The sequence below is a fragment of the Hyperolius riggenbachi genome, chromosome 5 (genome assembly GCF_040937935.1).
Source record: "Hyperolius riggenbachi isolate aHypRig1 chromosome 5, aHypRig1.pri, whole genome shotgun sequence".
In the NCBI taxonomy this organism is placed as follows: domain Eukaryota; kingdom Metazoa; phylum Chordata; class Amphibia; order Anura; family Hyperoliidae; genus Hyperolius; species Hyperolius riggenbachi.
The window spans coordinates 341635897-341659157 of record NC_090650.1 but is presented as its reverse complement, the minus strand read 5'-3'; the positions used below and the strand labels follow the sequence as shown (position 1 = coordinate 341659157).

The following is a 23261-nucleotide window of genomic DNA, read 5'->3' as shown; positions in this document are numbered from 1 at the left end:
AAATTAACTTTTCTCTGTCCGTGGCATTTGCGCACCATTTTAAAACGGTCAGTACTGGTTGCCAGTGCTTTACAGAAGTTCATCAGTTTGAGGAAGACAATTATGTAAATTGGCAATAATCTATAGTTTGCTTGTTCACATATTTCTTCTTCCTCAGTTTGTGTAATGATGATGTAAAGAAAAAATTAAAGCATAAAATGATTTAAAGAGGAACTCCAGTGAAAATAATGTAATACAAAAAGTGCTTAATTTTTACAATAATTATGTATAAATGATTTAGTCAGTGTTTGCCCATTGTAAAATCTTTCCTCTCCCTGATTTATTTTTTGACATTTATCTCATGGTGACATTTTTACTGCCGGCAGGTGATGTCACTGGAAAGAGATGCTGCTTGCTTTTTTGACAGTTGTAAACAGCTGTTATTTCCCACAACACAACAAGGCTCCCGCAGTGTGATGTCAGTAACTCAGTTCTGTGAGGCGCTGACATCACACTATGGGAGGGATTTCACCACAAAATCAGCCATACAGAGCCCACTGATGACCTGTTTGAGAAAAGGAATACATTTCTCATGTAAAAGGGGGTGTCAGCTACTGATTGGGATGAAGTTCAATTCTTGATTAGGGTTCATCTTTAACTTTATTCTACCACTTTATTTTAAGCAAAAAAGTAAGGTGTTGAAATGTCTAAAAATGATAACTTGAATATATCCACAGTGAACCTTAGCTGACTTGTCCTGCATCAAAGTGTTATGTTCCTTATTTAAATCTCATGTGTTGAGAGGATTTAAAGCTCTAAAACACAAGCAACTGCATAATAACCTTTAAACAAAAAAAACATTTCTTTGTTACAACTGATACAAATCCTAAAAGAAATCTGCACGGTTCCTTCCTACTTCCTGATTCATGGAAGCAGCAGCCATATTGTTAACAGCCTGTGCTTTCAAATGAGCGTATCTGCCTTCTCTTTCATGGCAGTCATGTGCAGGGCTGTGGAGTCGGTCCAAAAATCCACCGACTCCGACTCCTCAGTTTAGGATTCCACCGACTCCTCGACTCCGACTCCTCTAATTTGCATATTACAATTTTGTTGATTAACAGTATGTAACATGAAATTCGTCTCTTAACTGCCAACGCTTAGGAATTTTACAAGACAACTGAAGTGAGAAGGATATGTAGACTACTATATTTATTCCCTTTAGACTAAAACTAGTCCTTGGTAAGAGCACTTGTAAAAGGTACAAACCGGAACAAAGAACATCTATCAGGCCCTAGGCAATGTAAGTGTGGGTACATGTAAGAATGATGTGCAGGTACTCTGCAGGGGAATGAGGAGTTTGTAAACAGACAACACCTCTGTGTTCAATGTACACAGCATTCTCAGTGGATTCCCTGCAGCTCTGTGGGGAGTGCATATGTAGAGTATAGTACTACTGTGTAACAAAGTAAACCTGAGTCAGATGAAATTAAAGTTTTTTATACATACCTGGGGCTTCCTCCAGCCGCCTTCAGGATAATCAGTCCCTCGTTGTCCTCCACCACCACCTGGATCTTCTGCTATGAGTCCAGGTACTTGAGCCAGTCGGGCGTAGTGCGCATGAACACACTCCGCCGCCGGGAGCATACTAGACCTGCGCAACACTATTGCGCAGGTGCAGAATGTTCCTGGCTGTGGGAGCGGCATGCGGCCGGACAGCGCTGACTGGCTGAATTACCAGGACTCATAGCAGAAGATCCGGGTGGTGGAGGACAGTGAGGGACTGATTAGCCTGAAGGGGGCTGGAGGAAGCCCCAGGTATGTATAAAACTTTACTTTTCATCCGTCTCAGTTACCCTTTAATTTGTAGTCTCCAAACCAAATTTTAACAACATATCAAATTATTTGATTTCATCAGCAAAGGGAGTTGCATACATTTGCATAAATCAGCATCAATGCAGAATTATTTCTATCTCGTTGACCATCTCTATTAGTGACACGGCTACACATCAGGCTTTATTCTTACAGCATAGGTGTTATTTAGTATATATAAGAGATTCCTGTGTACACATCATATATACAGTCACAATCAGATATGTATATCTGACCTTAAAAATACGGGGACTGCTTTATTGAAGCAGCACAAGTAACTAATTTTGATTGGTTTATTTCATTTTTGTGGACTAAGCACAGCTATTACTGTATATATACTGTGTATATATATATACATTATTTTTAATGACTATTATCTGAGAAATAAAACATTTTATCATATTTTCTATTTTAATTAGTTACAAATTCATTAGGAGTCGGAGTCGGTGCATCTTTTTCCCGACTCCGACTCCAGGCACCCAAAATTGCCCGACTCCGACTCCACAGCCCTGGTCATGTGACACGGGGAGAGATGAAATTACAACGCGGGATTAGACACAAATGAGGGGAAATTAAACAGGCTAAACTCTCTAAATACATATAGGGTGCATTTCTCTTTGTTTTCCTTCAGTCCTGTGCAAGAGTTCAGGTCCACTTTAATATTCATGCTGCCTTGTATATGGAGGGGAGAGTGGGCATTCTGTACTAAATTGTAGTTAGTTTTGATACTGCCTATAGGTTTTAGATTTTTTTGTTTGTTTGTTGTTGTTTTTTTTGAGATTATTGTTAAGGAACTGCAAAAAAATGTCATCTTATTTCTTGACCAGTATAGCAGATATCCACGTATCTGGTTTATCTCTGTATCTCTGTCAATTTTGAATATCTTTTGCTATGTGACTATGAGAATGACAATCAGAAATGTTTGTTGAGGGGGGGGGGGGGGGGGGGGGAGAGATAAGAGAGTTAGAAATATCAGCCAGAAAATTAGCTGGTGCAGTTGTCTCCCACATTAGAATGGACTGCACTAGAGGCGCTTTGGTAACTCATCTGGCGACGTTATACTCTTTCTTGCTGTAGGGCTTGTTTCCATGCACGGGGCTCTGTGCGTCACTCCCGGCGTGGGGCGGGCTTGTGATCCCATTCATTATACTGAATGGGATCATGGGCTGAAGCACCCCGAAATGCAGGCAGCCATGCGCTGCGATTCACTACTGAATCGCAGCGCATGGTTGCCTGCATTTCGGGGTGATTTAGCCCGTGATGAATGGAAACAGAGAGGGCAGTCTACTGTAGGTTCTAGACGTAGAAGCTACATCCCAGATTAAAGAGAACTCGAGGTGGGTTTTACAAATCCTATTAGCACACAGAGGCTGGGTCTGCATATAATGCCCAGCCTCTGTTGCTATATTATCTCCCCCCAGGCCCCCCTGCGCTCTGCTTTACCCCCAAACTAAACCACCATGCTAGCGACACACAGCGTGTCGCCAGAAGGATGTTAAAATGTAGACTGTCATTCTCTCCTCTGTCGCCCGCATCCTGTCCCTTCCCTCCAATCAGTGGGAAGGGACGCGGGCGGGTAGCGGACATAGAGGAGGCGGGGGAGCAGAGAGAATGACAGTATACATGTTAACAGCCTTCTGGCAACATGCTGTGTGTCGCTAGCACGGTGGTTTAGTTTGGGGGTACAGCAGAGCTCAGGGGGGCCTGGGGGGAGATAATATAGCAACAGAGGCTGGGCATTATATGCAGACCCAGCCTCTGTGTGCTAATAGGATTTGTAAAACCCACCTCGAGTTCTCTTTAAAAAAATGCAGTTTTGCCGTCGCACGTGCTTGGCCTAATTTTTCCATCTTAAATTGATTTTGGAAACAAATATTACCCAAAGAAAGCCTAGATTATACTGAAAAAAAAACTAAAGATATACCACTAAAATGGTATTAGTAATGAAACATTTACTGCTGTATCAAGAGACACAGCTAAAGTGTCAAAAATGTCAGGAACCTTAAAATGGACCTGAATTCTTGCACAGGACAGAAGGAAAACTTAGAGCAATGTACCATGAATGTATTTAGAGAGTTTAGCCTGTCTAATTCCCCCTCATTTGTGTCTAATCTCAGATTGTAATCTGATCTCTCCCATGTGTCACATGACTGCCATGGCAGATAAGCTCATTTGAAAGCACAGGATGTTGAAGGGAACCTTAAAGCAGGCCATACACTGGCTCGATTCACGGCCGTTTCGACAGCAGATCCGATCCTGGGATCGGATCTGCTGCCAATCGTTTGCGCTAAACGCACCCGCCGATCCGATTCCCTCCCGAAATCGGATCGGACCGTCGATCGCGCCGTGCGGGAAATTACCCTCGATCGCCCGGCGGTAGGAGCGCGTCGCTTGCGGCGTACGATTCGGGCCCGATCCGAGCATGTATACATTACCTGAAGCTGGCTCCGGGGTCCTCTTCTCCTCGCTGCACCGCATTTCCGCATGTCCCAGTGTACGCTTATACTTCCTGTGTCACTCCGGTGACCAGGAAGTTGAAATAGAGGGCGCTCTATTTGAACTTCCTGGTCACGGAGTAACACAGGAAGCGCCGGGATGGAGCAAGAACAGCAGTGCGGTGCAGTGCAGAGAAGACGCCCGGGAGCCAGCCTCAGGTAATGTATACGGGGGGGGGGGACAGGCGGCAGGAGCAGCTGAACAGATTGTGATCGGTTTCAGGCTGAAATCGATTCACAATCTGTTTGCAGTAAAGGCAGCCATACGATCCCTATCTGATCAGATTCGATCAGATAGGGATCTGTCAGCTGGTCGATCTAATGGCACATCGACCAGTGTATGGCCACCTTTACTGTAAAAAAAAAAAAAATGAGTTTTACTTACCTGGGGCATCTACCAGCCCCCTGCAGCAATCCTGTGCCCTCGCAGTCACTCATGGCTCCTCTGGTCCCCCACTGCCAGCTAGTTTTGTTTTTGCCGACTGGGAGTCGGCCGGCCGCCATGCGTACGTTTTTACGCATCCCTGCCAGTACAGGAAGCTATTGTCGTCATCAACATGTACATTTTATGCGTTACGGGTGGTAATGCGTAAAATTTTACGCATTACACCCGTAACACGTTAAAATGTACTTGTTGATGTCTGTAATAGCTTCCTGTACCAGCAGGGATGCGTAAAAAACGTACGCATGCCGGCAAAAACTAAACTAGCTGGCAGCGGGGGACCAGAGGAGCCATGAGTGACTGCAAGGGCACAGGATGGCTGCAGGGGGGCTGGTAGATGCCCCAGGTAAGTAAAACTTTTTTTTTTTTTTTTTTTTTTGAAGTTAAGGTTCCCTTTAACAATATGTCTGCTTCCATGTAGTAGAAACAGTGCAGATATATTTTAGGATTTGTATCAGCTGTAAAGAGAAATTTATTTTTGTTTAAAGGTTATTATGCTGTTGCGTATCTTTTAGAGCAGAGAAGAGTTCTGAGTTCAGGTCCACTTTAAGGGGTAAAAACCTTGGAACGCAAACTAGTTAAAAACCAGTATGAAGAGAGGACATGAACAGGATCACATCACTGCGCTGCTTTTGCTCTGGAGGTAGACCTTTTAGTGCTCACAAGTGCATAAAATAAGCTGTATAATCTCCATGGTTATGTCAGTGTATCAAGGGCTTTGTTCTCCAGACGTTTCCTCTGTGTGCAGTTTTTCCGCAGTGTTATAATTTTCCTTTCATGTAAGTGTTCTCAGTTTTGAGATGTGTTCTGTACTCTGCACTTGACACCAGATGTCAGATCTGACGGCAGATTTGTTCTTCTTATTCATAAGATCAAGTGTCATTATGCCAGCAATTCCTGCTTTAATTGCAAAAGCAGCAATTCATGCTTTTAAGATCCGTTTCCATCTAACCTTTCGTGTTTTGACCCCTTAAAGTCTTTGCAGAATCTTAAGAGGCACTATACATAATATAAAAGCATTTTATGGTGTGCTTTTTGAAATTCTTTGTAACTCTTATTTTTATATATTTACTCAAAATGTAAACCATTTTAAATTAGACAGCATGTATATTTTTTCTGGTCATGTATTGTCAGAGCAGCACAATATTTAATACTTTTTTTTCCAGCAATGCATCTTTAGAATTTAGTATTTCTTAAGTTACATGTTAGTTATTGTCAAGTGAAGGCTCACCAAATTTTAGCTCTTGCAATTTGGTATTTTTGTTCAGTGCCAGTGTCAGGATGTTTTGAAAGCATATAAAACCATTAGACTTATTTTGTGCTTGTAGCTGGCAATTAAGGACGAGTGAGATCGATTTTGTGAAGAGCAAGGGACGCAGACCGCACAGAGGAGGTTAAAGCGGATCTGAGATTAAAAACTAACTAACAAGTAACTTGTCTATATATCTTATCTAAAGTTTAGATAGTTTACATAGCAAATCTAGCTGCAAACAGCTTCAATAGAATATGATTATACAATGACAGCAGCCATGTTGTTTGTAAACATTACAAATCGGCAAACATATCTGCATCTTCTGTGAAAAAAACCTAATCCCCCCTCCTCCTGCCCAGACTGAGCTCCCATGAGCCCTTGCTACTGCCAAGGCTCTCTGAAAAACTGTGGGCAATGCTTGTTTAGTTTATAGGGAATTAGAGTATTAAAACAAAAACTAAAAAGTATTTGGCTTGAGGAATGCCCTATAAACAATAGGAAAGGAACACAATTATGCAATGTGTAAAAGTTTATCTCGGATCCACTTTAACTTACCTAAGCCGCCTCCTCTCATTGATGTGCTCCATGACGCTTTCCATCTTCCCCACACTTCCGCTCTGAAGGCCCCTCTGTGTAGCCCCCAACAGATAAAATTTAACAGAGGTTCATTCAGCCATGGGATAAATAGAGGGAATAGAAATATATCAAAATCCAAGAGTCAGTTTGTAAAAGTGCATTGTTTTGCTATGGAATGACTTGATAGCACAACAAGTAAATACAAGATCATAATAAGGTTGGTACTTGGAAGCTCTTGCTTTAACATTATACTGTACACATCAGACCAATCCATGAGAACTCCTGGATTGTACCACGGACAAGGGAACATGATCTTCGTATGGAGGAAAGAAAGTCATTCACAGTGAGAGTGGTTAAAATCTGGAAAATCTTACCTCAGCATGTTGTTATGGCAAACTCTATATCTGCATTTAAAGTGACTCTGTAACAAAAATTACGTTTTTTCAACCATCCTACAAGTTCCTAAACCTATTCTAATCTGTTCTGGCTCACTGCAGCACTTTGTACTATCACGGTCTCTGTAATAAATCAATGTATCTTTCCCCTGTCAGACTTGTCGGCCTGTGTCTGGAAGGCTGCCAACTCTTCCATGCTGGTCTGTTCCTCTATGCACACTCCAGTGTGTTTTATTTACATAAGCCAGCAGCTTCTCTGCTATCTTATCAGTGATAGAAGAGAGCTGGATAAAAATCCTCCTCTGTTAGGCTGTGAAAGTAGCTGGCTGACACATACTGAGGAATTACAAACACAGGCACAGGCAGAGCTGTCTGCAGGAAGCCTGTAATGTTCAGTGCATGAGAGAAGAAGGGGACAGAAGGTAAACACACAAATGATCTTTTGAGATTCAAAAGGAAAGCTGTATACAGCCTGCTTGTGTATGGATGTATTTTCTATGTGTGGACATATTGTACATCAATCAACTTCCTGTTTTGGTGGCCATTTTGTTTGTTTATAAACAAACTTTTAAAAACTGTTTTTGACTACTTTTAATGCGGCGGGGAGCGGCGAAATTGTGACAGAGGGTAATAGATGTCCCCTAACACACTGGTATGTTTACTTTTGTGCGATTTTAACAATACAGATTCTCTTTAAAGAGGGCTTGGATGCTTTCCTTGCATTAACGGCCATCCTCTGCTATAATTACTAGGTAATTCCCAGAAGAGTTGAGCCAGGGATTTATCTGACTGCCATCTGGAGTTGGGAAGGCTAATTGAACAAGGCCTTGTAAGGCTTTTCACCTTCACCTGAATCAGATGGGATATGTGCGGGTTTAGGATGGTGGTTTTTTTTGTTGGTTTGTTTATTTTTCTAGTTGAACTTGATGGACTTGATGTCTTATTTTCAACCAAACTATGTAAGAAAAATCCTGTGATGAACCCTTGTTCTAGCTGTCGCGGTGTCACCCCACTTTATTTGACTGGATATTGATGAGATAACTGCGTATGGGCCTCTACCCCTTACTGAATGCTTTCTGATCAAATCTCTGTGTTTTCGAGCATTCCTGTTTTGCAGATGTCCACTTTGCTGTGTAAATACTAATTATGTTGTTTTATCCTGGTATAACGGTTAATCATTCATGCAGTACATTACCTAACTTTTTGATGTTTTAACTGATCTGGGCCAAATTTGCACCTTTGTTACCCCATTTAAAACTACTGTTCTTTGGCTAAATTATTTTGTGTGTTAAAACCTTATTCCAGACAAGTAAGAAAAGCATCAGTATGTACCTTGGCCAGGTATGGTCAATGATAATAGTTAGTAGTTTTACACTCATCAGATTGAGAAGCCTTGCACGAGGTGCCTTGGGGGGAAAAAACTTTGAAATATAAAAGAGAAAAATAGTAACCTTTTTTATTTGGTTTTGCAGGAAAACCATCAGCATGTCAGCATATTCTTTGACTATGCTCGCCGTGGGAAGAACACTGCCTGGTCTTACTTTTTACCAATGCTGAATCGTCAGGACTTGTTCACTGTTCACATGGTAAGCAAATAATCGTAACCATTATTGACTTCCAGTGTGAAGAGCTTAACCCACACGGCATTCATTTGAAAGGCCGCCTGAAAAAATGAAGCTGTAAAAGGGTGCTGGATATATGTGAGAAACGTAATTTGGTTATAAAAGGGTGTGTAATATTGCTGAGAAAAGTGTTTGCGGTTATAAAAGAGCACCAGATATAGTCAATAAAAGTGATTACCATGACCTAACTTCTCCCTGCACTCACACGGAACCCTTCCCAGGTGGTGCCTGACCCTAAGCCCCCTCCCCTAACCCTAAAACCTTCCCCCCACGGTGATGCCTAACCCGAAGACCTCCCTCCCCCCAGTTTTGCCTAGCCCTAAGACTCTTTCCCTAGACTCCCCCCCCCCCCCCCGCCCCGGATGTCTAACCCTAAGACTTCCCCCTCAGTGATGCCTAACCCTAAGATCCTCCCCTGGTGGTGCCTAACCATAAGACACCCCCCCCCCCCCCCGATGGTCCCTAACCCTGGACCCTAGATACGCGGTTTGTAGCCGTATTTCATGTCAAGCGTATATATGTTATTTTGAACTGTTCTAACCAAATTTATCGTTGTAGACGAATTAATTTAAAAACATACGTTATTCTAAAAATATAACCGTGTTTGTGACCTCCTGATATAACCAATCTTTAGACATCCTCGCTGTAGCCACATTTTACATTATACTGAAAATATAACCAAATTTGTGACCTGCTGATATAACCAATCTTTAGATGTCCTCCTTGTAGCCGTAAAAAAAATCTTGGCTATATCCGACCCCCTTTTATAGTTAAAAAAAAAAAACTTAGGCTCCCTTTTCACCACCTTTTTATAGCTGCCATTCGCTGCAAATATAATTGAAGTCTATGGTGGCGGCCTTTTTACACAGACTGCTCAGATGCTCTTTTCAACTGATACCACCCACGCCAGCCTGCTTTCCTCTTACTGGGCAATATGTTTCTCCTCTGTATTCTGTCCAAAGTTAAAGGAAATGGACAGACTGATATCTTGGAATGAGAGAAATAGCAAATGTTCTACTTTCAGACATATGAGACTTGGGGCCCGATCCAAATTACTTTTTTTCTCCTAGGTGATATTTTCACATTATAATTAAAATACTTTTAAGCCACCAGCAAGCAACAAATTAGAATAATTTTGACAGTACGTTCTCACCTTCTTTTTGGTACTTATCAATTGCAGAGTGCTAAAACATATTTTAAACAGAAGTTGAAAACTTAGGAAAAAAAGTGAATTAGTTCAGGCCATCTAGGTGTTCAAATTGTTGATGTTTTAATAAAATAAAGCTAGAAGACTTCTAAGTGTATGATAGACTTTTGTATGATACAGTCATAAAAAAAGAAGGCACTCCCTCTATCATTTTGAAGTTTTTACATGTCAAGACATAATACAAAAAAAAAATCAACTAGTCCTTATCACATTCTAAACTACTTAAATCAAATTCTAGGTACACACCATACAATTTTCTGATTAGAATTACCTGCCAGATAGATCATCTAACCATCTATCTGGCTAGCAATTAGGCATTGTTCTACTCAGCAGGAGATAACCAGAGATAATGACCAGTCTCTACAGGAAATAATCTAACAGTAAAGGTCCGTACACACGCTGGACTGGAGGGAGCGACTGGTCCGTCGTCACCTCCTGCTGGGCGTGTTTTCAGCAGACAGTCCGGCGTGTGTACAGTCTGTCGGCAGACTGATACGGCTGTTTCTGAGCGATCCACCTGGCGGATCGCTCAGGAACGGCCGTATCAGTCTGCAGACAGACTGTACACACGCCGGACTGTCGCTGGAACACCCACCCAGCGGGTCTGGAACCTCCAGTCCGGCGTGTGTACGGACCTTAAATCTAACAGAAAATTGTATGGTGTGTTCTAGGCATTATACAACGAAAGGTCCGTACACACGCCGGACTGGAGACAAGGACGGGTCCGTCGTCACCTCCCGCTGGGTGGGGGTTCCAGCGACAGTCCGGCGGATCGCTCAGGAACAGCCGTATCAGTCTGCCGACAGACTGTACACACGCCGGACTGTTGCTGTCACGCCCACCCAGCGGGAGGTGACGACGGACCCGTCGTTGCCTCCAGTCCGGCGTGTGTACGGACCTTTATGCTGGGCATACATGGGTCGACCCCCGCCGCGTCCATGCTCGTGCGCGCGTATCTATTCCCGCTCGTCCCCACCGGCGCTTCTTATTGCCCGCTCGATTCGCCGCTATTGTCTGCCTGCGTGGATCGAGCGCGGAATCGACACGTCGGATATTATCAATCGAGCCATCAGCGGCTAGATTGATAATGGGGCATCGAGCCATGTATGCCCAGCATAAGAATGAACAATCAAGATTGAATCATTGACGGGCCTATAGATGTGCTAATATTGTACAGTCAAGATTGTTGCATAGATAGGCACCTTTTTAAGTTGCCAAATACTAATCTATTTTACCTGGAAAATTCACTGCGATCAAATCTGCTGGATACTGTTGCCCCCACAATGGCCACCCGATAAAGCCAAAAGATAGATCTCTCTCTAATCAAAATCTGCAGAGTGCTTGCATCGGTGCGCACATAGCTATCTGGCTAGTTCGCTCCTTCCGGTCTGTATTGTCCTGTCTTCATCTTCCTGATGCCTTTATGAGTACGTAGATGCCGCTGGGTGACTGGAAGAAGCATCAGGGATAAGAAGACGGATGTACACAGAAGGAAGGGAACCGGGCAGACAGTTGAGTGGGGTGTGTGCACTGCTGTGAGTACTCTGTAGGGGCCCTCGAAAAGGACCTGCCAGCCTCTGCATTTACAGGGCACACCCCCCCCCTTCCCACCTGTGTAATGCATGTGAGGATAAGCTGGAACACCAGCTTATCCACAGCCCTGCAGCTAGTAAATGTGGTAAGGCATCAGTGTGAAACTACCTTAAGAAGTGCCAATTGATTGGTGCTTTGCCTTGTGGGGGACAGAAAAACAAAAATGTTAATGGTTTTGGTAGAACATTGAGTGGATCCCAAAGCAGTAAGTTAACCTTTATCATCTTCCATTCAAAATTCTTAGTTTTTCTATACTAAATACTTCAGGGCATGTCAAGAGGAAAAAGAAAATTTCACAACCTTGTGCAAATATATATGCTCCCACTTCCTCTCTGCAGTTTTACACACACTCAGACAAGCATTCTCAGCAGCCAAACACTCATACTTTTCCTCCCCAATCTCCTCCATCCCACAACACTAAACTACTCATTGTTATTTTCAACTCTTTTCTCAGGCCCCCACCTCCACCTCTCACTCCCTGCATCTCAGCTAAGCAGTTTGTCTCCTTCTTTATGCTGAATGCACACGGTGCGTTCGCTCACTCGATTTCCCGCTCGATTCCTGTCGATTCGTTTATTTCCAACATGTCCGATTTGGATTTCGATGGATCGTTGGGTCGATTCACATGCAAAGTATGACAAATTGACCTAAAGATCCATCGAAATCCAAATCGGACATGTTGGAAATAAACAAATCGACGGGAATCGAGTGGGAAATCGAGTGTGCGAACGCACCGTGTGTATCCAGCATTAGACCAAAATCACCAATATCCGGAAAAGTTTCACCCAGCAGCCTCCTCTCTCTCCATATAGACCCCAAACCTTTTATCCTCCTTTAAAGAGACACAAAAAAAATATGATATAATGAATTGGTTGTGTAGTACGGATAATTACTAGAACATTAGTAGCAAAAAAAAATATTCTTATATTTTTATTTTCAGTTATACAGCTTTTTCTTTTTTTCTTTTTTTTCTTTTTAATAACATTGCATTATTCTCTAATATTTGCAGTTTACACTCTACTCAGCATTCTAAATGTTTTTCACAGAACAGGTAGTGAACTTTTGACCTGTCCTGAACTATTCTCTGCAAAAGAAAAAACAATACAGCTAAGATAACAGCCTTCAGAACACAGAGCTCTCTATGACTTTGAAAGTCCCAGAGCTCAATGGCAATTTGCATAGATAACAACTGGAGTTTCTTAACTTTTCCTGTACTGGAAACAAATATTAGACTTATGTCTCTGCTCCTAATGCTTTATTTCTTAGCTGTACTTCAAATACAAATCATTTATATAATTTTTTTTTTCGCTTCAGTTTCTCTTTAACTGTGTCCTCACCACTATCTAAACTTACTGGCCCATATGCAATTAACATTTTCTCCTAGGAGATAGTTATTTTAAAGGGAATATTAAAATTTAAACATTTTACAATTGAAAATGTACCTAAAAGTTGTTGAAAAAGTACTACCAAAATTATGTTGAGTATTTTCTTTCTTGCTGGTGGTTTAAAATGCATTTTTTATGATGAGATGTGAAAATATCACTTAGGAGAAAACTCAGGAGAAAACTTGAATTGCATATGGGCCACTGTCTCCTCTCTCATCTCTAAATCATGTCCCACTACATGCACCCTCAACACAATTACCTCTTACTTTTTTCGTTATTTATCCTGTACCCTATCGCACCTGTCTTAACCTCCCTCTTTAGCCTTTCTCTCTCCAAAGGCATCTTTCCCTCCACACTCAAGCAAGCCCTCATCACGCCTATACTCAAACCCCTCTTCCCTGTCCAACTACCATCTGTCTCTCTACTTCTCTTCTCTTCCAAACTACTTGAGCTCAGACTTAGTCTGTCACCTCACTGCAAATTCTCTGTTTGATGACCTCCAGTCTGGTTTCCGCCCAAGCCACTCAGCCGAAACTGCCCTACTCAAAGTAACCAATGACCTGACAACTGCTAAATCTGAAGGCCTCTACTCTATTCTCATACTCCTAGTTCTTTATTCCACTTTAGACCGAGTAGACCATCCTTCTCCTCTCCCTCTCTAAATCCTCTAATCCATGGGGAACCAGGGTCTTGCCCTCTCCTGGCTACCCTCTTATCTTACAGATAGGACCTTCAGAGTCGCTCACTCTTGCATCACCTCCTCTCCACGTCCCCTTGAGTTCCCCAAGGCTCAGTCCTTGGTGCTCTTCTTTTCTCTATCTACACTTATGGTCTCTTATCTCTTATGTCACATCTAGAATACTGAAACACTCTGCTCTGCGGCCTCCCTGCTAAACTTTTGACCCTGCTACAGTCTATCATGAACTCCACCTCTCCTCCCTCTTCTCCATCCCTATCCCACTCAGTCAGTCAGTCAGTCAGTTAGTCAGTCTTCACTGGCGGCCAGTTACACAAAGAATACAAATTAAAGCTCTTTTTAAATGTAGCTTCTACTTATCTAAATATACTTATTTCCAGATTACATCCTACACACAATCTCCGCACTTCCAACATATTCTCCGGTCTTCCTCTCTGGTCACCTCTTCTCACTCCCACCTACATAACGTCTCTCAATCCTCTCCCCTCCTCTGGAATACCCTCCCCTAATACATCTACCACTCACCCACCCTTACCCTTTTTAGGAGCAACCTGAAAATTCACCTCTTCAGGCAAGCATACTCTGCTAAGCCCCATACACATGCTGTATTGTTTACATTGTATTGTTATACATTGTAATCTATTGTAAAGCATCACGGAAGATGCTGGCGCTATATAAATCAATAACATTTTGGTGTTTGAAGTGATCACAGTGAAACTTCACTTCTTTTCACTGTAGATCTCCTTTAATAAAACACCTTTAATAAATTGCCTACAATATATTACTTGTTCATGGATGAGTGCGCACACAAAATAATCCTGTAAGAGCAATCAGATAGGTGTAGAGCAATATCGTGATTGAAAATGGGAATAACAAGTACTGGTGTGAATTCATTATCACTTTGGTATTTTGATGGATTCAGTAATTGTATTTTTGTATATTGCAATTTGTTGCCTCCTTAGAAAATGTGGCCGGAGGGGGAAGAGTCCCGTCGTCTGTGAATTCAACACACAAATCTAAAATGCATGTTTTTTTCTCCTACTCTTTCAGGCTGCACGTATAATTGCTAAATTGGCTGCCTGGGGGAGAGAGTTGATGGAAGGCAGTGATTTGAATTACTACTTCAACTGGATTAAAACTCAGCTGAGTTCCCAGGTATGTTTGTCCTTTTTATTTTTCTCTTTGTGGTCTGTTTTTTTCCCCGTTAGAGTTCATACTAAAAAGAGGATGCACTCCAAAAACAAAGAAAAGTATACAGCAATAGAGATAACAGGAAAAACAAGAAAATGAGGGTTTTCAGGTCCACAATCAATAATACAGTAATAATAAAAGGTAACTTTTCTTACAGTCCTGGAGTAAAAAACAAATATGACAAAATCATTGCAATCCATATGTCACGTTGATATGCTGTGATTGGCCTAGAAGTGGCCACTATTGGTCCAATTTCTAGCGAAAAATTGTTTGAGCGATCGGATTGGTTCTAAATAATCTCCATTGATGGGCACAATCAATTACAAACGATTATTGGATTTTCGTATAACCAAAATTTGGTTTTCTTGTTGATTGTGATAGGAAGCAAAGTTTGGTTCATTGATGGTGTCGAAAACAATTTCACTTCCGATCAGAATTATCTGATCGCTAGAAATTGGATTGTTAGTGGCCACCTTTACGCATGTTCTGTGGTCTACACAAGAGCCGCTCCTTCAGTGGCAAAGTTCAAAGGTTGCGACATGAGGCCTCTGAACCTTAATAAGGCCTTAAAGGACTTACGAGCCCAAATAGTAAAAAAAAGTTAAGTACCTTAATCATTTTTAAATGCACGGAGGACGCCGTCCGCGCCCTCCGTGCTGTTCCGCCGGATCCCCGCAGTCTGATCGCCCCCCGTGCCGCTCCCGACCCCACGGACGGGGTCGGGCTCCCCTTCCTCTCCCAAGATGGCCGCCGGCCGCGGCTGCGCAGTCCGCATACGCGTTAGTGCGGCTGCGCAGCTCTAGGGCCTCCCCCCGATCCACGCACAGTAGGGGTCGGGAGCGGCACGGGGGGGCGATCAGACTGCGGGGACCCGGCGGAACAGCACGGAGGGCGCGGACGGCGTCCTCCGTGCATTTAAAAATGATTAAGGTACTTAACTTTTTTTTACTATTTGGGCTCGTAAGTCCTTTAAGGACTTAAATTGTTTGCCTCTGAAGAAGCAACTCTTTCTGTGAAACGTGCATCAGACCATTCACTGCATATTGACACGACATATGGATTTTTAAAGAATTTCGTCATGTTTATTACTCCATGACTGTAATTAAAAGTTAGGTTTTATAATCACTATATTATTGATTGTGAACTTGAAAACTCTAATTCCTAAGTAGGACTGGGTGCGTTCCATTTAGCTTTGATGCTTCCTCTTACCAACTTTGAATCAGGAAGTATCAGGGTGACATTAAATGCACCCCATCCTGCTGTCCGGTGCTGAATATGGCCGTTCAGGTTCTGAACTACGTTGTTTCAAATTCATACACTGTGTTGATGTTCAGCATATGTAAATGGTTCTCCCCACCAAAAAGTTTGTGTTTTTCACCTTTACATTGTTTGATTAGCAAGCACCCAATTTGTTTAATTTATTGGCAAACAACCATACTTCGCTGATCTTGGAGCAGAAACTCAGCAAAAAAGATTTTATAGTAAGAGAGGAGCTATTCCTGATTATAAAGGAGGATTGAAACACTCCGGCTTCTGGTTTATGAGCTATAGCCTACTAGAGCGATTTTAGCTTTGCTTTGCAGTTTCCAGCAATTCCAAAGTGCTAGGCTAATTAAAGTCAATGGAGCGGAGCCTAGAGAGTGATTGCGATTTGCCAAGATCGCAACCGTGGAACTTGCAGCATTTTTGTAGCGATTTAATAGAGGAAATTATTGGTCCTAAATCGCTCCCGAATTACTCTTTTACGATGCAAATTCACTCTGTGTCTTGCAATTTATTTTTGCAATCGTAAGTGGGGGTCCACCCTAAACATAGTTTCACTTTCAAAGTGAAATTGCTGTTCTCTACTTCTGATAACTCCATGTAGGAGTGAAAACTGTAATGCAGCATATTTACATTTAAAGATAAGGGGTACGTCTAAAATCCTATTGTAAGGAGACTTTCAAGTATTATTATTATTATTATTATTATTTAGTATTTAGTATTTATTTAGCGCCAACATCTTCCGTAGCGCTGTACAGAGTATATTGTCTCGTCACTTAACTGTCCCTCACAGGGGCTCACAATTGAATCCCTACCAAAGTCGTATGTATGTATCATAGTCTAGGGCCAATTTAGGGGGTAACCAATTAGCTTACCTGTATGTTTTCAGTGGGAGGAAACTGGAGTGCCTGGAGTAAACCCTCACAGACACGGGAAAAACATGCAAACTTTGTGCAGATAGTGCCCTGGCTGGGATTCTAACAGTTATTAACTAGTATTGTTATCATTTAAAGCATTTGTAAACATATGTAGAACTATGTAGTATTACAATGGAAGAGCAGCTTTTTTAACTTTAGCTTATTTTCCTGATTCAGAAATTGCGAGCAAGCGGGACTGCCATGGAAACAGGAACCGTCTCTCCAAGTGATGTAAGTGTACAAGAAAGGAACATAAATCATATGATATGATGGTGACTCACAGCTGAGAGCACCATCACTTGACATTGTGTTACCTGCATGCTGCTCATGGCTGTCTTTTCCGTTCTTGGCTTTGTCTGTATGACTGTAGCTTTTATCAATAATTAGAAGAACTTGTTATAAAGCACAGTCTGTTCTATGTCTCATTTATGAACCACCTACTTTTTCTAGTTTTCCTCCAATTACATAGTACAGGAAAGTTGTAAAGATAGATCGGGACTGACTCAAGTTCTTTTAACGTACTGAAAGTATAACTGCAGTCGGACATAACTTACGATTACGTACAACCAGTGTTCTCCCCAGAATTTTTTTCCAGCCCGGTGGCATGAAAAAGTACCCGGGTGAATAGTAGCCAGGTGGGGCAAGATGAAAGAATGCAGGGCCGGTGCTTCTGTGCGCAACTCTGCTTTCAGCATAGGAGGAGGTGAGCCGATGACAGCCGGGTGCTCACCAAAACTAGCCGGGTGGGGCACCTGGCTAAAAGAGCCTGGGGAGAACACTGCGTACAACTTGCACCTTGTCCTTGCCTATGTAGTTATCCTGCTTGCCTTTGACCCAAAGTAATGTCATGTCATCATTGTCAAAATCGCATCATCGCCCCTTCACCTTGTTCAGAAACAGCATGCTAGAAGCAGCCATCTTGCATAATTGCATTATTTCCTCAGTTTGAGACAAAAGAGCAGTTGGCATCCTGGAGAGCACCACTGAATAGGCTGTCATGGCAAAGCAAAACTAAAAATATTAACTTTTTTAGGCACTTTTTTCCTGAAGAGAGTTTTTTCTTAGAATCTGTGACAGTACGGCTAATATATTGGAGCAAATGGGAAGTTTTGACTGTACATCCGCTTTAACATGCACTGGCTCTACACTTGATGATCATAACCAATGGTAAACGTAAATTATTACCTAAGTGTTTTTACCCGATTTAAGCTCTTAAAGTTTTCCCAGATGGCTGCATCTTTACTTCTGGCAAGATGCACCACTGGGGGTATCTTTGTTTGTTGTGCAATGAGCAAGGACAACACCTTTTCTCCCAAATTTCTCTCAGACAGAAGGCTATTTGACATTATAGCCTAAACTAAGCATCACTGGGAGGTTGTGACTACAGACGAATATACTGTACAACAATATATAGATCTAAGAAATGTTTATGATCCTAAAGCCAGGATAATTTACATGTTCTGTACTGAGAACTTCTTTTTCCATTTATAAATGTTTTAGTGTAGTGAGATCTGCATGTTAATGCATCTTTTCAGTGCAGAGGAAGCCTTGGAGTTTGACCTTTTTAGTTTCTCTGTACAATAGCCCCACACTAGCTCCTCCTTGCTTCTGGAACAGTTTTGTATATGTATTGATATTCCAGTAGATTGTTTTCCACTTTTCGTACCGCTTTTTGTCTTGAAAGGTTGCTGTTCGAACATTCCCTCTGCAGCTGAAGAGATGACCTTGTGCTACTCATTCCTTAGTAATGATTTGAATTCTAGGATGATTTTCAAAACTCCTCTCTGCTAAAAACATCAAAGTTGAATTTACTGTCAGAACGTGCGTGATCGTTTTATTATTGAACCTTTTATTCCAGTTTAAAATGTTGCATTTTAACTACGTCTTTCAGCACTAAACTATTAAGGCTGTGTTTTTTGTTTTTAATTAAATCATCCATTTTTCATTAAAAAGCCATTTTGTGTCGTGGTCTAGGATTTTTCGTAATGCTTTTATCTAATTTAATTTTCATTTTTTTTATCTTAATGTGTATCTAGTAAGAAACAACAAGGAAAAAAATGGGTTTGTCAAGACGAGTTTTTTTTTTTTTTTTTCTATTCTTCTTTTTAAAAAATACAAAAAATGTTTTATTAGAGTATCACTTAACAGAATATACTGTGAGGGCCTGTTCCACTATGTCCAAATTCACAGCGTTTCCCCACTTGGAAGTCGGACAGGGAAATGCTGCCTGTTCCGTCGATAGGCTAACCATATGAATCGCATGCTTGTGCAGTTCGGACAGCATGCTGCAGGTTTTTGCAGCATACATCTGAAATCCTATATCCATGTATGGCAAAACTATATCGATTCATCCCCTTAGTAAGGAGTGGGGCCAGTATGTGTCTCCCAAACACCCTACCTTTAAAGGGAATGTCCGAGGTACTTTAAAAAAAAAATTTCTTACCCGGGATTTCCTCCAGCTCCTGGCAGACATCCCGTGCCCTCACCACAGCTCTGCTTCCAGCCTGTTGCCCAGGGGTCCCCTCTGGTACAGATTCCGACCTCGCCAATTCGGCATCTATTGTGTCTGTGTGAGAGCCGCTCACGGTCACGCTGACATCTGGAGTGTACTGCGCAGGCTGGACTGGATGCGAGCTGCACCGAGGGCACAGGACGGCTGCCAGGGGCTGCAGGAAGTTTTTTTTATATAAAGTACCACGGACATTTTGTAAGAAATCTGATATTGCTGAAAATATTTTATCAACAATGGGATATTAATACATACAACAATACCGATTTCTCGTAAGTTGTAGGTGGTCGTTTGGCAAAGGAATACACATCAACAACAGTATAAATAGTTTATATTGCATTTGATATTTGCGATACAGGTACAGATATTGATTCAATACAGCAAGCAACATGTACAGAGAAATTCAACAATGTTACACATTAACCATTGATTACAATCTTCACAATGAATACATTAATTACTATTTTAATGCAGCTTCCCCAAGATCTTATAAGATACATACCATATTACAGAGACCCATACAGTCTTACCCCAGCCATGATTCCAGCAAAAGCCCCTCACAGCAGATCCAAGAAGCCCCCTTCTAGCCCTTTCCTTGAGTATTTATTTACGTAGACCCCTCCTCTTTCTCCACCTCCAGAAGGCCAGAATCTCCCAGAATCAGAAACTTCTGGAACTGAAGTCTTTGTTCTCTAGGGCTTTTGTTTACAAATTGCTTGTGGTAGAAGATTCTAGCATCCAGACTATTGTTCACCTGTGTGCTTGGGAATGGCTGCTCGACAAACAAAAGCTGTAATTCCTGATTAGCTCATTTCTTACAATTCCCTTTAAAGCGGACCCAAACCAAACATTTTTTAATGCAAAATATTTAGTTGCACCACTCTGACACATACAAAGAGAAATAAACACTCCTTCAAGCCTATGAGCATTTCAGTGCATGCTTTTCACCCTTCTCTTTTCATAACTAGGGTTATACAGGGGGCAGCCATTAGTAATTCCTCCTTTGCTGGACACCATCTACTCCATCAGTTTGCCGGATCCTGTCCCGGCAATTTGAAAGGAAGGGAGGGCTTTCTCCAATAAATGTAAAACATTTTATATTTGGCATCATGCAGCTGACAAAAGGCTGCTATTTATTATTCTGCTTTAGAAAATAGATTTTATTTCTGAAATCTTGTATTTTTAATTTGGGTCCACTTTAAGTAAGAAATGGGGCCAGTTTCTGTTATGTCACCTTCCCCTTCATATGAAGCTTGGGACCTAAGGGGCCTCTGCTATTCACATAGGGGGAGACAGAGAAGCGTGCTCTTTAGCACCTGCCCCCCCCCCCCAACCATGAGGGCTATAGTTCCATCCCTTGCTACTGAACCCCAATCCTAACAGCATCACTAAATAATAATAAAGACATTTAGACAACCCCTTCCACTTGCTTATTAGAATTAAGTTTGATACAACATGAAAATAAAATGCCAAAGATCTTTTTTCACATACTTTCCTCTGGCACCCCTCTCCCTGCACTGTGGGGAGTGCTGTGCCCTTTGTTAGTCATCTCACAGTGATTAGACCGAGAGGAATTTGAAAGACTGTCAGGGTTCCCAAATCTTGCCTGATGCAGAAACAAAGATATTCATCATTTTGGGTTCAGCTAGGTGTTAAAGCTGCACTGATGCCGTGTTTTGTAATGCCTGAAAAAACGCTGTGATGATGCTCCATAAATTCTGTTTTTAATTATTTTTAATAAATTCTTATCTGTTGCATGCAGACTCCTATTTTCAATTAAACGTTTTACACTAGCTATTTTAATCCAGTTAATTAGGCTTTGTATGCTTCATGTCCACTTAAATATTTATCATTCAGGATTTCAGTATTGTTGTCAGGCAGTGTGCTGCCTTTTAGTTTAACGCATAATAATAATAATAATGGCAGTATTTGTATAGCGCCTTTCTCCTGTCGGACTCAAAGCGCTTGCGAGGCAGCCACTAGAGCGCACTCAGTAGGCAGTAGCAGTGTTAGGGAGTCTTGCCCAATGAACTCCTTACTGAATTACTGGCTTACTGAACAGGCAGAGCCAAGATTCAAACCCTGGTCTCCCATGTCAGAGGCAGAGCCCTTAACCAGTACACCGTCCAGCCACTAGTACATCCAGCATACCTATTGTTAAAACTGATACATCTCCTTAACCAATAGATCAGCCTATCAAACGTTTGTTTCCAGAGCAAAATGAGCCATAAATTACTTTTGTCCTATCTTGCTGTCACTTACAGTAGATAGTAGAAATCTTATGGAATTGACATGTTTTGGATTAGCCCATCTCTTCATAGGGGATTCTAAGCAAGGCATTTATTTATTTTATTTGAGACATGCCCTCAAAAGGATTTATACAGTGATGCTGGCCAGCCTCCCTGCTCGCTTTACACTTTTTTGGCAGTTGGACAGAGCAACTGCCATTTACTAAGTGCTTTTGAAAATAAAACTCTGAAAATCCCCCATGGGGAGATGGGCTAGTCCAAAACCAGTAAGTTATGTCAGATTTCTACTACCTACTGTAAGTGACAACAACATAGAAGAAATTAATGCAGTTACAGAAAAAAAATGTGCAGCTAAAAACTAAAACACCCTATCAAATACTGCCATCCACTGGGACCAGAAGTTGATTCCTCATGAAAGAGTGTAAAGGACAACTGAAGCGAGAGGGATATGGAGGCTGCCATATTTGTAAGAAATTTAAAGAAATACCAGTTGCCTGGCTGTCCTCTGCCTCTAATACTTTTAGTCATAGCCCCTGAACAAGCATGCAGCATATGAGGGGTTTCTGACATTGTCAGATCTGACAAGATTAGCTGCAAGCTTGTTACTGGTGTTTCTCAGACATACTGCAGCCAAATGGATCAGCAGGGCTGCAGGCAACCGATATTGTTTAAAAGGAAATCAATATTGCTGCCTCTGTTCTTCTCACTTCAGTTGTCCTTTAAGGTTAGCCTAGAAGCTAGCAATGCATTGTGTTGCTATGGATGGACTGCAGTGTGGCAGACAATGGACTGACTCCCAGCAGATGGCGTTAGGACAATAGTGCTCTCATTACTGACTCCTCAGTCAGTTGGGCAACAACAATGCCTGGACACTCCTGTACAGACACAGGATTCTTGGCCAGTAACAATCTTGATAACCCTTTTCGTCGAGGATCATCCTGCTTGTGTATCTCGGACATAAACAGCTAGGCATGTGATGATGATGATGGTTGGGGGGTGAGGTTGATTCAGAAAAGTATTGGTATGAGGAAAAGAATCATCGGAATTAAAGGACCACTTTCGCAAAAAAAGTAGGAAGTTAAAATCTGACAGAACCAACAAGTTTTGGGCCAGTCAATCTCCTCAGGGGGGATTCTCAGGGTTTTCTTTGTTTTCAACAGCATTTCCTGCACAGCAGTTGCAAAGTCTAACTGACATAATAGTGTGCAAGTGAGTAGGGAGGCTGTAGTTTTTGTCTGCTGATGATTATGTGCTAAAGCTATGCCAATAGTTTTGAGTCAATGCTAATTGTATGTTTATTTTATGCAAATATATGCCAAATGTAATTGCACTAGTCAACCGCAGTGGTTAATATGATTGGACTCTACTCCCTTTCCTAGCAGCATAAAATCAATATTAAGATTTGGATCAACTCAATTATTAGCATCTCATTGACTATTCATATTGCTGATCAGGATGTTAGCCTGTTGTTTTTGATGTTTCTGTGACAAACACTAATTGAACCAGCTGGCAAAAAAACTATAAGCAGTGATTGAAAATTGACAGCTGAAAGTTGATTGGCTGCCAAAGTCAGCTGCTTTCCAGGCTTGTTCTATGAAAACTACCATAACTATAGTGTTT

The 23261-nt window shown here is 41.7% G+C and overlaps 1 protein-coding gene across 1 annotated transcript in view; it reads left to right on the top strand.

The window, feature by feature from the left end:
- Positions 1-23261, top strand: part of ATP6V1H (ATPase H+ transporting V1 subunit H) — a 148075-nt gene that overhangs the window by 49947 nt on the left and 74867 nt on the right. The window contains exons 6-8 of the mRNA XM_068234769.1: positions 8481-8594; positions 14563-14667; positions 17061-17114. Of these exons, the coding sequence (XP_068090870.1) occupies positions 8481-8594; positions 14563-14667; positions 17061-17114 (273 nt within the window). The remainder of the gene's footprint in view (positions 1-8480; positions 8595-14562; positions 14668-17060; positions 17115-23261) is intronic.